This window comes from Trachemys scripta, chromosome 2 (genome assembly GCF_013100865.1).
Source record: "Trachemys scripta elegans isolate TJP31775 chromosome 2, CAS_Tse_1.0, whole genome shotgun sequence".
Lineage (NCBI taxonomy): Eukaryota > Metazoa > Chordata > Testudines > Emydidae > Trachemys > Trachemys scripta.
Genome location: NC_048299.1, coordinates 8,898,325 through 8,914,602, shown reverse-complemented (window position 1 = coordinate 8,914,602; position 16,278 = coordinate 8,898,325). Strand labels below are relative to the sequence as shown.

At 56.9% G+C, this 16,278-nt stretch overlaps 1 protein-coding gene across 1 annotated transcript in view; it reads left to right on the top strand.

The window, feature by feature from the left end:
- Positions 1-16,278, top strand: part of IQCA1L (IQ motif containing with AAA domain 1 like) — a 58,168-nt gene that overhangs the window by 36,309 nt on the left and 5,581 nt on the right. Inside the window, exons 7-19 of the mRNA XM_034763848.1 lie at positions 3,906-4,111; positions 4,392-4,476; positions 5,016-5,129; positions 5,383-5,458; positions 6,498-6,604; positions 6,841-6,933; positions 7,175-7,227; positions 7,595-7,677; positions 8,003-8,110; positions 9,080-9,279; positions 9,504-9,590; positions 12,130-12,307; positions 15,888-16,126. Of these exons, the coding sequence (XP_034619739.1) occupies positions 3,906-4,111; positions 4,392-4,476; positions 5,016-5,129; positions 5,383-5,458; positions 6,498-6,604; positions 6,841-6,933; positions 7,175-7,227; positions 7,595-7,677; positions 8,003-8,110; positions 9,080-9,279; positions 9,504-9,590; positions 12,130-12,307; positions 15,888-16,126 (1,629 nt within the window). The remainder of the gene's footprint in view (positions 1-3,905; positions 4,112-4,391; positions 4,477-5,015; positions 5,130-5,382; positions 5,459-6,497; positions 6,605-6,840; positions 6,934-7,174; positions 7,228-7,594; positions 7,678-8,002; positions 8,111-9,079; positions 9,280-9,503; positions 9,591-12,129; positions 12,308-15,887; positions 16,127-16,278) is intronic.

Genomic DNA, 16,278 nt, shown 5'->3' with positions numbered 1-16,278 from the left:
AGGGCCGGGTCTAGGCACCAGCAAAACAAGCTGGTGCTTGGGGCGGCACATTTTTAGGGGCGGCATGGTCGGCGCCAGAATGCCGCCCCTGCTGCCCCTAAAAATGTGCCCTGGCCGCCCTAGCTCACCTTCGCTGCTGCCGCTTGCGCACCACGGCGCGCGAAACAGCTGATTTGCGCGACACTGCTCGCCCTCCCTCCCAGGCTCTCAAACCTGGGAGGGAGGGGGAGACTCCGAGTGGCCACGGCGCGTGCGCCTCTTCTCCCCCTCCCTCCCTCCCTCCCTCCCTCCCTCCCTCCCTCTCTCCTAGGCTTGAGAGCCTGGGGGGAGGAGGCAGGGCTGGGGATTTGGGGAAGGGGCGGAGTTGAGGTGGGGCCGGGGGTGGGGTAAGAAAAAACGGGGGGCGGGGGCAAAATTGTTTTTGCTTGGGGTGGCAAAAATCCTAGAGCTGGCCCTGTGGTGAGGGACCTTGTCAAAGGCTTTCTGAAAATCTGAGTACACTATATCCACTGGATCCCCCTTGTCCACATGTTTCTTGATCACCTCAAAGGATTCTAATAGATTGGTGAGGCGTGATTTCCCTTTACAAAAGCTGTGTTGACTATTTCCCAACAAATTGTGTTAATCTATGTGTCTGATAATTCTATACTTTCCTATAGTTTTAACCTGTTTGCCTGGTACTGAAGTTACAAGCCTGTAAATGGTGGTATCACCTCTGGAGCCTTTTTAAAAATTGGCATCACATTAGCTACCCACCAGTCATCTAGTACAGAAGCGATTTAAATGATAGGTTACAGACTACAGTTAGTAGTTTTGCAATTTCACATTTGAGTTCCTTCAGAATTCTTGGGTGAATCCCATCTGGTCCTGTGACTTATTGCTGTTTAGTTTATCAATTTGTTCCAAAACCTCCTCTATTGACACCTCAATCTGGGACAGTTCCTCAGATTTGTCACCTAAAAGGAATGGCTCACGTGTTGGCATCTCCCTCACGTCCTCTGCAGTGAAGACCAATGCAAAGAATTAATTTAACTTCTCTGCAATGGCCTTATCTTCCTCGAATGGTCCTTTAGCACCCCGATCGTCCATTGATTGTTTAGCTTCCTGCTTCTGATGTACTTACAGATCTTTTTGCTGTTAGTTTTTGTGTCTTTTGCTAGTTACTCTTCAAATTATTTTTTTTCCTGCCTAATTCTACTTTCACACTTGACTCGCCAGAGTTTATGCTCCTTTCTATTTTCCTCACTTGGGTTTGACGTCCAGTTTTTAAAGGATGCCTTTTTGCCTCTAGACCCAGAGCGTTGGTGACCCTGGTAGACGGTGCTGTAGGACATAGAACCAGAGCAGAGTAAAGAGGTTCCTTTCCCACAGCCTCCCTGGCCTCAGCGCTGGCCCTGGCCCCGCTGCAGGGTGATAGCACTCACACAGGGAGTGCAGACACAGTGGGTGCTCTCGGATCATAGAATCATAGAATATTAGGGTTGGAAGGGACCTCAGGAGGTCATCTAGTCCAATCCCCTGCTCAAAGCAGGGCCAACCCCAACTAAAAATCATCCCAGCCAGGGCTTTATCAAGCCAGGCCTTAAAAACCTCTAAGGATGGAGACTCCACCACCTCCCTAGGTAACCCATTCCAGTGCTTCACCACCCTCCTAGTGAAATAGTGTTTCCTAATATCCAACCTAGACCTCCCCCACTGCAACTTGAGACCATTACTCCTTGTTCTGTCATCTGCCACCACTGAGAACAGTCTAGATCCATCCTCTTTGGAACCCCCCTTTCAGGTCGTTGAAGGCTGCTATCAAATCCCCCCTCATTCTTCTCTTCTGGAGACTAAATAACCCCGGTTCCCTCAGCCTGTCCTCATAAGTCATGTGCCCCAGCCCCCTAATCATTTTCATTGCCCTCCGCTGGACTCTCTCCAATTTCTCCACATCCCCTCTGTAGTGGGGGGTCCAAAACTGGACACAGTACTCCAGGTGTGGCCTCACCAGTGCCGAATAGAGGGGAATAATCACTTCCTTCGATCTGCTGGTAGTGCTCCTCCTAATACAGCCCAATATGCCGTTTGCCTTCTTGACAACAAGGGCACACTGCTGATTCATATCCAGCTTCTCGTCCACTGTAATCCCCAGGTTCTTTTCTACTCATGCTGTGTCTGGTGACATCAACACTCAGCTCTCTGGTGCTTGGCACCGCTCTGTGTGTGCAAAGAGGAGTGTGGTCTCTGGGCAGGGGCTGGTGGGAGAGCAGGAGTGGCGATGATGGGGGCGTGGGATCTTGGACGGGGGCAGATGTGGGGCTTAGGCTCAGTTAAGGCTCACCATGTTGGTGTGTTAATTTCCAGTCCTACTGTTCTTGTTTCCCAGGCATGATCTTAACACAGCCTTTGAATTGTATCAGGAGCCTTTTTGTCAGGACTAATTCAGTTTTTCTGGCTCTTCCTTTTCCATCAGTATTTGTTGTTCTGAACTATTGGGATGTTTTATGAACTTTCACTCACTTTTCCCAGATGAGCTCTCACTTAGGCTACATTTGTAGGCCCAGTTATTGCAACAGGCCCCACAATACACCTCCCACCCAGGAACGTTAGATCCTTTTCCGAACCTGGCTGTGTCTTGGCTGCCAGGATGGTGTGGCAGTGAGTTCCACAGGCTCCTCCCATCCCATCAATTGGATAGTGATTCCCATTGCCTGTGTGCAGCCCTGCACCATCCCCCTGGCTCTTGGAGTACCCAGCCTGCCTCCTCTGCACCATGGAGCAACTTTGGTTAAGGCTGCCTAAGCCAGAGGTTCCCTCATTGCTCCATGAAAGCTAGTGAGTCACATGGTACCAACTCCCTGCCTTGGTTCCGGCTGCTCAGTCCCCTCTGGTAATGAGACAGCCTGACTCTTCCAACATTCCTCGCTCTCAGCTATTCCTGTAGCTAACACAGGCACCAGGTGCGGGGCAGGCAGGGCAAGGGTGGGGTGCATTGGTGCTGGAACTAGGGGTGCTGGCATGAAGTGGTTTCCATCATATCCAGGGTTTACAGTTTGGTTCAATGGCCCCCGCTATACAAACTGTCCCAGCAGCCCTGGTAGAGTGGAGAGGATCCGGCTGCAGGGTGGAGAGGTTGGGGTGTGCAATGGGGAGATTGGAGGGTGGGGAGTTGGCTGCAGGGCGAGGAGGGGGCTGCCGGATGGCAGGAGTTTTCTCTGTTTCCTTGAGGATTTTCCTGCCTAGATTTGTGCTATTTGCGAGGGAAGCAGAGAGCTCCTGGGTTTGCCGAGTGGCTGTGGGGTGGGGCGGGGTGGGGCCAGGCCGTCGGAGAGCAGCCCCTGTGAGGAATGGTTGGTGTGGGCCGCACGCCGCTTTCCCATTAGCGAGTGTTTAGTTCAGCGTTTTAAATAATTGTGTCCTCAGAATGATATTTAAAATCCATTTGGGAGGCAATGAGGCAGGAAAGTGCCTGTGCCATTGTGATGACGCCGCGCGGGAAGCACCACACATGCATATTACAAACTCATTACGGGGTAATTTACACACTCACTGCTCGCCTTCGCACACAATTTCTCCCTGATGCTGCTAATGTCCCTTCCAGGTCGCACACTCTCCCGGCTCGTTGTCACCCAGTGCTGCTGCCTGCACCCAGAGGAGCAGAGACCGGGCAGGGGAAACAAGGGAGCAAGGCCCGAGCAGGGTTAGGGGCCCACTGCCGTGGCAGGAAATGGAGGCTCTGAGATACGTCCAGCAGCTGCTAATGGCTCTGACACCCCCCTCGCCAGTCCCCCAACCTGACCCCTCCCCCCGGTCAGTACAGGGCTGTGCCTGTGCCCCATCCTGCTCGTGCTCCCCCCCACCTTGGTCAGTTCAGGGGTGTTCCCATGTTCCTGCCCATCATCTTTCTGGTCCTCCCCCTGCAGGCCCCAGACCCCAAGGCCTCGGGCCTGTCAGCCGCCATGCTGCGGGCCCAGCTCGGGGAGGAGTTCCGGCGCCTGCGGCAGGCTGACTATGAAGCCGAGTACCAACAGGCCCTGGTGAGCATCCGGGAAGGGCTCTACGAGGTGGAGGGACCTGACATGAGGGAGGAGATGAAGGAGCAGCTCCGGCAGTGGTTCATTGAGTGCCAGTGAGTGTGCACTGCTGCATGGGCCCTTCCCATGCCCCTCCATGTCCCCACCCCTTTCCTGGGCTCCCTGCTGCCCAGCAGTCACCACGCACCTATGCCATCCCAGTGCTCTGTAGCCCACCCCCTGTGCTACTGTGTCTCCTTCCAGCCAATCCTGCAGCACTGACCCGTCTGTTCACTGCCTCCCCCAGTCAGCTAACAAACCAGCACAGGGCTTTGCACCTGGGACATGCTCACTGGGTCACGGCTGAGTGCTGACATTTGTGTTTTCCTTCCACAGCGACCTGACCGGCCACTTCCCCGAATTCCCTGACGAGGAGATTGGAGGCTCCAGCATCCTTTTTGCAGAAAAGACTCCAGAGCAGGTATCAGGGCAGGATCCAGGCTGGGGGGCAGGGGCTAGTGAGCCAAGAGCAGGAGAGTGTGGGGTGACCAGACAGCAAGTGAGAAAAATCAGGATGGTGGTGGGGGGTAATTGGCACCTATATAAGAAAAAGCCCCAAATATCGGGACTGTCCCTATAAAATCGAGACATCTGGTCACCCTAGGAGAGTGGGGCCTTTCCTCTATAGGGTGCACCAGCTCCAATGTAGCCCAAGGTGTGGGGAGTGGAATATGGGTCACTGACTCCAAGCCAGAGAGTGGCTGGCTCAGGTAGACAAGGAATGGGATACGGGGCCTTTACCCGCTAAGAGAGGCCAGCCCTGATCCAGCCCCAGGTCAGAAAGGACTCTCAGCTATACTCGCCTCCACTGCTCCCTGAGCTCTGCCAGGAGCTGCTGCCTGCCCCCTGGAGACTCAGGGAGCTCTGCCCCTCTCCCCCCATCACATCCTGCTGTGGATGGGGACTCTGGCACCGAGCGGTGGGTCCAGCTGGCTGGGATTCCCGCAGGTCAAAGCTGAGCTGGACCTCCTGGAAGCTGAAGGACAGAAGAAGAAGGATAAGAAGAAGGATAAGAAGAAGGATAAAGAGAAGACCAAGGAAGGGAAGCAGAAGAAAGGCAAGGGCAAGAAGCAGGTGAGAGGCTGGCTGGTAGTGGGGTAGGGAAGAGCCCCACAGCAGGGATAGAGTACCCCAAATGCGGGGAGCAAGGGGGCACATGGATTGGAGGGGTGGGGCAGAGTGTGATGGTGGTACATGGAGGGTAATTCTGGGGCAGGGCCAGGCACTGCTTGTTCCTTGTGTCCTAGGGCTCCCCCCAGGGTTCCCCCCCCCCAATGGTGGTTCAGTTCATTTGAGTAACTTGCTGGGTTTGGGTTATTTTTTCCAGGAAGAAGATGAAGGTTTGAAACTGGCTCTGTCCAAATTCCTGCCAGTGATCAGCGAGGGCTTCACACAGTATCAGAGTGAGGGGGACCTGAGCCTGGGGCAGGGTGGGACCTGACCTGTACAGACCCAGGAGCAGGGTGGCAGGGGGTCGTGAGCAGGTTCGGGCAGGACTAACAGAGAAACCCAGCCCTGGGCCCTGCTACCTGCCTTGGGTGGTGCAGTTGTGACTTTCTGGCCTGGGATGAGAACATCCAGCCTGGCCCAGTCACTGGAGTCTAGTGAGGTCTAGTCCTGGGTCTTGCTGTGTTAGACCAAGACGACTCATCTCCTGTACTGCCCCCCTGTGCCCACCACCCCTGAACCCTCCACCTTGTGGGCAGGGGAGGCACACGCCTACCCTGCCGAGCTCAGGGCTCAGGGTCTGGCTGAGCTGGGGAACAACCAGCACAGAGCTTGTGTTACGCCAGGGAGATCTGCCGTCGCTGAGCTGATGAAGCCATGGCCCAGAGACAGCTGTGTGGTCTCCGGTAAGACCATTCCCTACACAGCTAGGTTGTTATCCTGGATCACTCACGTGTTCACATTGGGCAACTGGTTTTGTAAAATCTGGCATATTCTTGCCTTGGGCATTAGTCACTGTGCTACTGTGTCATTTCCTGCTGACGGGGAGAGCTGGGAGCCTATCCCCAGGCCGCGCTGAGCTCCTTGGGTCTCATTGATCTGAGCAGGCTGTCACATGTGTGTTTGAGACTGTTTTCTTTGGAGAGTCCGCAGGTGCCTGCAGGGCATGGGTAGGCTCTGCTCATGGGGTCACTGCTGCATGGCATTAAAATGCAGAGAACTTTACTGGGCTTAAATCCTTTCCTAATAAGATTTTCCCATGTAAGTGGTTGCTAGAGATACCCCAGGGTTGTTGGGTGCTTGTGAAATGGCAGGGAGGGAGGTGGATGGGAAGAAGGAAGTTGCACTGAGAAAGTCTCCCTATTAAAATGTCGTTCACACTGTGAAAAGGTGGAGACCCCAAGGGAAAGCTCCCAGTGCCTCCAGGAGGAGGGGCAGGGAAGGCAGAACTGGGAGGGGCAAAAGCAGCATCTGACCTGCCCCCCTTCCCTGCAGCCATCTGGGGGAATCGGGGCGAGTCCGATAACTTCGAACAGCGCTATGAGCCAGAGTTGATCAAAGCCCAGAAGAGGAAGGAGGTGGAGAAGGAGCTGCGGCTGCAAGTGAGGGGCAGAGACAGGGCTGTGTCGAGGGAGTACAAGGGGGCTCGCCCTGCTGAGTGGTCACTGCTCCAGGGACCGTATGCTAAGTGTGGCTTGGGTTTGGGGGAGGGGAGCTGGGGCTCTGGGTTCCCCTGGTTCAGGGGTGCTGGGGGTGAGTGGATCCCCCTGGTGTGAGCTGGGCACTGTGAGCTTGTGGGGAGGCCCCAGTTGCTGTCTCAAGGGCTCTCTGCCCCCAGGTGGACGAGCTGATGCGAGAGGAATTGCAGCGACTGAAACTGGCTGTGGATCGAGACGACGGGAAATCTCGCAGGGCAAAGAAGAGCGGCAAGGTCAGAGGGCATGTCCCTACCCCAGGGCCCCCCAAAGGCGAGGGGATGCACTCTTTGGGGGACAGCCCTGGGGACCTACACCAGCGAATGGGGACGGAGTGATATTACTGGGCCCACAGATGGGGGGACTCTCACAAAGGGTGGGGGGGGCTGCCACTGGAGACACGGAAAGGACCCTTACGTGGTAGTGCGGGGGGCTTTCAGCCTTCTTAGAGGTTAAGATTTGTTGTTCTTTTCCCAGAAGCAGAAGGGGAAGAAAGGAGGGAAAAAGGAGAAAGATTTAACCCCGGACAGGTATTAGCCCCTAACTCCCTTTCCTTGGGGGAGACCCCCTCCCCCGCTCCCGTGTGCCCTGACCCCTTCTGCACTCCAGTGGCCGGCACACCCAGCTCCTGCTCCCCACAGCTCCCCTTTCCTGGGTGAGTCCCCCCCTCCCCTGACACGCTTCTGTCCCCCAATGTGCCCTGCTAGTCTGGGCCTTGTGGAACCGTCCTGTCCGGGGCTAGATGGGATGGGCCCTGGTGGGGCTTCCCCAGCCCCTGCGCCTTGCTGCAGCTCGCCCTGGCTCGGTGGCAATACTGACCCAATCTGCCCCCCAGACTGTGGGTGGGGCTGGGCACAGCCAGGCGCTGGGCTCCCCTAATCCCCGCTCCCCCTCCAGGACCCTGGACTCTCTGTACGAGGAGCTGGTGCTGCAGGGAATCCTCAAGCAGGCCCAGCGTGTCCAGCTGGCTGACTACACGGGTGAGTCCGCCAGGGCCGTGGGGGTGGGGAGGGGACCAGCTCGCTGCCCCAGCGGTTCTGTGTCGGGAGTGCAGGCCAGGGTGGGCGTGCAAAGGGGACAGGAGCTGCTTGCTGCTTCAGGGGAGCGGGTGGGGACAGGAGTCCTCTCCCCAGGGGAAGGGGGAGGTGCGGCGTCTCGCCCCACCTAGCGTGCTGCTGTACGTGAGAGGATGTGTGGGGGGAGGGGTCTGACCCAGCCTGTGTCTCTCGCCACCGGCGGGGTGGAGGGTGGGCAACTGTCTCTGTCCCCCTCTTCCCTGCTGCTCCTGCCTGCCTCCCCCGACAGGCGATTTCTGCTACCTGGGCACCACCCTGCGCACGGCGGGCATTGAACCCACGCCCTCGGTGATGGACATCAGGCAGAACATCGCCCTGTATGCCATCCTGCGCCTGGGTAAGGGACCAGCCACCCCATCCCGGTGCACATGGGGGGCTGGTGGGGGGAGCAGGTGGGTGATGGAGGTACCCTGCCCTGCAACAGACGTCAGGGTGTGCGCCGCAGAAGGGTGTGGTATCCCTGCAGTCTCCCCTGGCAAGACCCAAATCGCTGTGTGGGAAAGCCCTGCACCACCCTAGTCACTGCCAGGGCCTGGCAGCATGGCCTGGCACTCCCATGGGGGGGGAAGGGTCTGGGTAGGCCTGGCATTTCTGTGGGGTGGGGGGAGGTCAGGCAGGCCTGGCACTCCCATGGGGGGGAGGGGAGAAGTCATGGCCTGGCATTCCTATGGGGAGTGGGTGTGGGGAAGGCATGGCCTGGCTTTCCTGTGGGTGGGGGTGTCGGGCATGGCCTAGCATTCCCATGTGGGGGAGGGTCGGGCATGGCCTGGTGTTCTCGTGGGGTGGGGGGAGGTCGGGCAGGGCCTGGCACTCACGTGTATGTGTGTGGGGGGGATCGGGCATGGCCATGTAGTCCGTGGGGGGGGAGGGGCAGCCATGGCCCTGCATTGCCATGTGGGGTTGGGGGTCGGGCATAGCCTGGCATTGCAGTGGGGGGGAGGGGGGTCAGGCATGGCCCAGTTTTTCTGTGGGGGAGGTGATGGGCATTCCCATGGGAGGGGTTGGGAGGAGAGCATGGCCTGGCATTCCCATGGGGGAGTTGGGCATGACTCGGTTTCTCCGTGGTGGGGAGGGGATCGGGCATGGCCTGGCATTCCCATGGGGGAGTTGGGCGTGACTCGGTTTCTCTGTGGTGGGGAGGGGATCGGGCATGGCCTGGCATTCCCATACAGGGGTCGGGCATGACTCGGTTTTTCTGTGGGGTAGGGGATGGGCATTCACGTGAGGAGGGGTGTCTCCATAGGATTCTCTGACGGCTGTGGTGGAGTGAAGCAGAAACCTTCTCCCCGCCCCCGTTGTCCCCCAGGGTCCCCCACACTGCACGAGATGGCGCCGCTGGTGAAGTCTGTGCTGCTTGCTGGACCTGCTGGAACTGGGAAGAAGATGCTGGTCCATGCTGTGTGCACCGAGACGGGCGCCAACCTCTTCGACCTGTCCCCAGACAATCTGGTGGGCAAGTACCCGGGGAAGGCTGGCCTCAGCATGCTGATGCACGTGGTGTTCAAGGTACCGATACAGTGCAGGGCAGGATGTGGGCCACTCCCCACCTGAGCAGGGCAGAGCTCAGACCCCAGAGGAGGGACAAGGGCAGATTTTCACTTGGGCCTAGTGCAGTATGGTGTGGCAGGGGGGAAAGGGGAGCGCTTCTCTGGGGCTAGTGGGTCAGGCGCTTACCCTCCCCTTCCCTGTGGCTGGGGGCTCAGGCTAAACCTCCTCTCTGGGCGTTCTAGGTGGCTAGGTTGATGCAGCCGTCGGTGATCTGGATCGGGAACGCAGAGAAGACCTTTTACAAGAAGGTGCCGAAAGAGGAGAAGCAGGTGAGAGTTGGGGCTGGGGGCTGCTGGGGAGAGGGAGGGGGACGGGGTTACCAGGAGTGGGGAGTGTCACGGAGTCACCGGGGCGATGCTTTGGAACTGCTCCCTACGAAGCCAGTCAGGATTCCGAGGGAGCCTCCTCTCTTGGAGCAGACTGTCTCCAGGGCAAGAAGCTCACACGGCTTCACCTCCTGGGTCTGACCTTGGAGCATTCAGCATATGCCTCTCCGTGCGCTTCCCACAGCGAGTCCGCCCCGGCGGGGTCCTGGGGAAGCCACAGGGTCCTGCACCCCAGCTCCGCAGTCAGACGTGACTCTCAGCCAGTGTAAAACAGGTTTATTTGTCAACAGGACCACAGCGTAGAACAGAGCTTGGTATTACAGACATCAGTGACTTTCAGCCAAGTACATCTTGGGAATCCTGGGCCAGACGCCCTGGATTCCCCCTCTTCCAGTCCCCCACGCAGACTGCCAGCCACCAGCCACCGGACCTCCGACACCCCCTTCATGCCCCTCTTCCTTTTCTTTGTCTCACTTCCGGGCCAAAGGTGTCACCTGGTCGCACCCCCCTCCTGGGTCTCGGGTTACACAGGTGCAAACAGCTGGGCAGCCTCACCTGCCCCAAGGCCTCAGCAAAATCACACCCCCAATTCCCACCCCCGAAGTATTGGGAAACTGAGGTACAACAGCATTAGTGTAGGACAATAAGACTCACATGCAACATAACAAGATGAATAAACCCCCCCCACTTCGTCACACCGAGGGTGTAATAGATCCTAGCTAGCACCCCCTCCTGGCCGCACACATAGGCGCCTACTCCGTAGTGCTCCGGGGCTGGAGCACCCATGGGGAAAAACTAGTGGGTGCTCTGCACCCACTGGCAGCCAAGCTCCCTCCCATGTGCACTGCCTACCCGCTCCTCCGCCTACCTCCCAGCACTTCCCTCCCGGCCGCCGCCAAACAGCTGTTTGCACACTCCGGGTGGGAGGAGGAGCGGGAACGTGGCATGCTCAGGTGCGGAGGTGGGGAAGAGGCAGAGTTGGGGCGGGGACTTTGAGGAAGGGGTTGGAATGGGGGCGGGGAAGGGGTGGGGTCTCACGGAAGGGGTGGCAAGGGGGCAGGCGGGGGGGGGGGATCGAGCACCCATGTGAAAGTGGTGAAGTCGGCGCCTATGGCCACACACTAGGACTGCTGGCAGGGGAGTCCAAGCCTCTACTGCCCTGGGTCCCAGAACCTGCACAGCCCAGCCACTGTCCCAATCCTTGGGTCTCTAGGCACAGGCCTTCTGTCTGGCCCCCTCTCTGGAGTGCTGGAAGCCACTGTCCAGCCATCTAGCACAGCTGAGCGCAGTGGTGACCATTCGGATTCCCCTGTACTCAAACACACCCTTTCCCAGAGCTTCTGGTTACAGTTTAACGCTCTAGGCCCGGGGCACGCAGCAGCTGTGAAGCAGTGAACGCACTCACGCCTTTTGCACAGAGGGTAACACATTAATTCTCTTTGACATAACCACATAAAGCACAGGAGAGTACAAAACAACACACACTACCCCCATGTCCCTGCCTCAGTTTCCTCACCATTCCAGGGCGTTCTTTGGGTTGGTGTCAGCATCCCATGGGTTGTGCAGTCTTTGGACCATGTGGGCTCAGGAAAGTGGGCACGGGCCCCCTGCCCTATAAGACTGCTATATGGTGGGTGACCTTGGTCTCTCCTGCTTCCTCTTATCTGGCCCCCCTCTGTTCGTGGGCCTTGCTACTTAAACCCACTGGCATCCTTTGTTCTGTCTTTGGGTTGAGTTCCCACTGCTCCTGCCTTTCTCTTCCTGTCCCAAGAGTCAACTAAACTGGTTTTCTAGGGATTTCGCTTACCTATGCTTCCCAGGTGTTGGCCCCAAGTAGGGTTGTTAAATCTAAAGGATCCCCTGGTGTCTTTCATGTGTGTCCCCACTATGAGACCCATCAGCAGTGCTGGCCCCACAGCCATATGGGCACTCATGATACAGCTGGTTTTCAGAATACACCTCACCGCATTAGCCAGAATTCATGAACTGTACAGACATTGCCCCACTTCATGCCAGATAGGGCAGAGGCACCTGAGAATGTGCATCGGGACAGCTGCACCCTAACCTGTGCCAGGCCCCTCGCTCTGGTCCCAGTGACCCAGCCCCCGCCTGCAAGCTTAACCTGACCCTAGGGACCCTGCCCGGGCCCCACCCACGGACTCAACCTGACCCAGAGACCCTGTCCCCGCCCCCACCTGACCCCAGTAACTCTGCCTCCCCACCCCACCTGCAAGCTCATCTTGACCCCAGTGACCCTGCCCTCCTCTCCCCCTGCCCATGGGGCAAGCTGACCCCCAGAAACTCCCCCCACTGTAGACAGGCTCAGCCTGACCCCTGTAACTCTGCCTCCCCACCCCGCCTGTGGGCTCGACATGATCCCAGTGACCTTGCCCATGGCTTGACCTGACCCCCAGAAACTCTCCCCCACCTTGCACGCAGGTTTGACCTGACCCCCATGACTCTGCCCTTTGCTGCCTCGCAGGCTGACCCCAAGCGACTGAAGCGGGATTTACCTAAAGCTCTGAAGCTGCTGAAGCCAGAGGACCGGGTGCTGCTGATCGGCACGTCGGATAAGCCCTATGCAGCTGATGTGAAGACGCTGTGCAAAGCCTATGAGCGGATCCTTCTCCTCCCCCGGCCTGACTACGCATCCCGCTATGGTGAGGGGGCAGCCTGGCCCAGGCAGAACTGGTTGTGGAGGTCAGCCAGCTGGTGCCGGAGACTGGCTGGTTCCTTCCCCTTTCACCAGTGCTTTGGGGGGCTGTAACGGGGTGCACGCTGTGCCCCATCAGGTTTGGCCCCTCAACCCCGCTTCTTAAAAACTCAGGGATGCTCCAAGCTGGTGCAACACCCATGTTCTTTATTTAGTGAGCATTTCCCACCACCAGTTTCCCCACTATTTACAGGCTAGTTACACGGCTTGGCCTCACACCAGCCTGACCAGCAACAGACTCGTAGGCTCTTTCCTCCCTCTGAGCCTGACCTTCCCCTCCTGGTCTCTGTCCTTCTGTAACGAGGCTGCCTCTGGTGGGACACTACTGAGCGTATCAATTCAGGATAAATTGCTTAGAACAGGGAAGTTACAGCCCAAAACTGGAGTTCCTTTACTATTAAGGCACCAAACCAGCCAGACAGAGGATTTCGGTCTCACCCCACTGGCCAACCAGAAGTCATACGAGCAATTCCCTTAGACGCTCCAGTTCCCTTGTATCACCACCAGTGCCACTCGTCATGGGGACAAATGGTTATGAAAACCAATACCCCAGTAAAAGAAAAAGGGTTCTCTCGATTCCAAAGGGCCAAGCCTCAGACCCAGGTCAATATACAGATCAGATCTTATCCACAAATCACGCTGTTGCCAATTCTTTAGAATCTAAAATCTAAAGGTTTATTCATAAAAAGAAATACAGATGAGAGCTAGAATTGGTTAAATAGAATCAATTACATACAGTAATGGCAAAGTTCTTGGTTCAGGCTTGTAGCAGTGATAGAATAAACTGCAGGCTCAAATCAAGTCTCTGGAACATCCCCAGCTGGGATGGGTCCTTCAGTCCTTTGTTCAGAGCTTCAGCTTGTAGCAAAGTCCCTCCAGAGGTCAGAAGCAGGACTGAGGACAAGATGGAGGAGATGCAGCAGCCTTTTATAGTCTCTTTCTTTCTTTGTTTCAAACACAAGCTGCCCAGCACATGGCCTGGAAAAACCTCAGAGTTCTGTCTATAGGCCTGTCCCTGCCTTGCTGAGTCACAAGGTGTATCTGCCCTCTCTCAATGGGTCAGTTGTGTAGCTGATGGTCCGTAATGGGCTATCAAGCAGGCTAGGCCGAGCTGATTCCAAACTGTCTTGGGTGTCACCCAGAAGCACAGCACAAGTTTGAAATACAGACAATATAGAGCTAATACTTATAACTTTAAATGCAAAAATGATACATGCATACAGATAGCATAATCATAACCAGCAAATCATAACCTTTTCATGGACACCTTACTTGATCTCCTTTGTACAAGATTTGGTGCCATTATATGACCTTGGTGTCACGGAGTGTGGGGGAGTCAGGGCCCTGCACTCCTCTTCCTGAGATTCACTGTGACTCTCAACCAGCCAGTAAAGCAGAAGGTTTATTTAAGGACAGGAACACCGTCTCAAGCAGAGCGTGTAGGTACGACCAGACCCCCTCAATTAGGTCCCTCTGGGAGGTTCAGGGAGCTTAGACCCCAGCTTGGGGTTCCCTGCGTTGCACCACCCAGCCCCCCTTGGGAGGTCAGAGCCATCTCTGCCTCCCAGCCATCTCACCAGCCAGCTTCCAACACTCTGCCTTCAGCCACCCCTCCCACAGCCTTTGTTCAGTTTCCCGGGTCAAGGTGTCACCTGGCCTCCAACCCCTTCCTGGGTTCTCCTGTTACATGCTCAGGTATTCTCCCTCGGTCAGTCTCCCATCCCCCAATGCAGACTATCCTAGCCACACTCCCCTGTCAGCATTCACAGACCACAGTAAGAACAGTCCCAGTTCGTCACACTTGGTTACAACAATGATCTATACGGTCACAGTTCATATTAATAACATCATCCCCCCCGCCTTCCCCCCAGCCTGTTAGCTCCTGCTAATGAGGCTGGCAGGTGCGGGCAGTTCCCAGGCAAGCACTGGCTATTTACTCAGCCCCAATCCATTCCCCTGATTGGGCTGGGGTGGCAGGAGCTGATTAAGGGCTTTTCTAGCAGTACCCTGCCACAGGCAGCCCCAAAACATCCTGGGGGCTTAGATTATAGAATCCCCTCCTGTCGGACATCCGTGGGCCTGACATCCATGGAGAGCAAGTGGAGCAACCTCCAGCGTGGCTAGTCGTGGGCTGCCAGGCACTGTGCCATCAGAGATGGGTGTTGATGCTAGAGAGGTTGTGGAGAATTGTTCCCAGGCAGCCTAACTTCAATACCTGGAAAGATATTAGAACAAGTTATTGATCAATTGGTTTGTGATCACCTGGCGGATAGGGGGGTTCTAAGGAACAGCCAGCATGGATTGCAAGTAGAAATCATGCCAGACCAACCTAATTTTCTTTTTCAGCAGGGTAACTGGCCAAATGGGTGGAGGGAAGCAGTGGACGTGATAGATCTTGGTTCTATTCAGGCTTTTGACACAGTCCCACGAGCCACTCTCATAAGCAAACTAGGGAAGTGTGGTCTAGATGAAATTCTTATAAGGAGGGTGCACAACTGGTTGGAAGTCAGTAATCACAGAGTTATCAGTGGTTGCTGTCAAACTGGGAGGCTGTATCTAGGGGTCCCGCAGAGGTCATTCCTGGGTCTGGCACTAGTTAATATTTTCCTTAATGGCTTGGATAATGAAGAGGCGAGATGCTTATAAAATCTGCAGGTGACTCTAATCTTGGGGGGGGGGGGGGGGTTGCAAGCACTTTGGAGGAAAAATAAGAACTGAAAACAACCTTTGCAAATTAGAGAATTGGTCTGATATCAACATGATGCATGTCAGCTAAGTGTGAAGTACAAGGGAGTTAAAATCAAACACACTTGCCATGGGCAGCAGCGAGAGCCCTTTGCTAGCCTGGGAAGGAGCTCCCCCCAGTGCAGGGGGGAGTGGCCTGGATTGTGCAGGTGTGGGGCAATCACCTTCAAGTCCGGGGCCCTATAGGGGACTCACTGCAGGAGGGGGTTTGGACTGAGGGGGAGACTGGGGGATTTACCTTCTTTTATTGTTTGGCTTGACCTCTCCCCGAGCCCCCCAAAGCTGCCTGGGGATGTCGCTGCCAGGCTTCCCATTCTCCTTGCCCCACCCCCGAATTGCAGCCCCTGGGTTAACAACAGAGTGTGGGGGAAGGTGACTGCAGGATTCAGCCCCCAGGCCAGCCCAGCAGCTGGCAGTGCCCAGCTCCAGGACCCCGAGCAGCAGTGGGCTGGGCGCTGCCGAGTGCTGAGCTGGGAAGGGTCTGGCGAAAACCCACTCTACCTCTCCCCCACAGAACTCAGCCTGTTCTGCATCAGAGGGGCAGGCTGGGCCCAGCCCCATAGCGGCTGCACAGATGCCCCCTCCCCCCACCTCGGGGCTTGCCTTGCTCTGTGGTGGGGGGGAGTTTGCTACATTATGTCTTTCCCCTGCAGCCCTTCCTCCCTCTGGCTGGGTCCCCCCAGTTCCTCCACCCCATGCCCCGTCTCTCCTCCTGTCCCCTCCCCCCGGCACAGGCGGGTCTCTCCCAGAGCTCGCCACCATTGTCCCCTTTGCCTCCGCAGTGACCTGGCAGCGCCTGATCAAGAAGCACGGGGGCACCATCACCACCGCCCTGGACGTCAGTGCCCTGGCCAAGCTCTCGGACGGCTACAGCCAGGGGCACATGGCGCGGGCCGTGCAGATGGCGCTGACCGAGCGGCGCCTCCTGCAGATGCCCAAGAAGCCGCTGCGGGCAGGCGAGTTCCTGCAGCTGCTGGCCAAGGCTGACCCCATGTACCGCGAGGAGGAGAAAACACTGCAGGTGCCTGGCTGAGCCCTGGTGATCCCAGCCCCCCACATTACTGTCACCCCTCTGGGCAGGCAGAGGGGCTCTTCCCCAGTCCTCCTCCCAACCTGGTCCCTGCCCCCCACATTACTGTCACCCCTCTGGGCAGGCAGAGGGGCTCTTCCCCC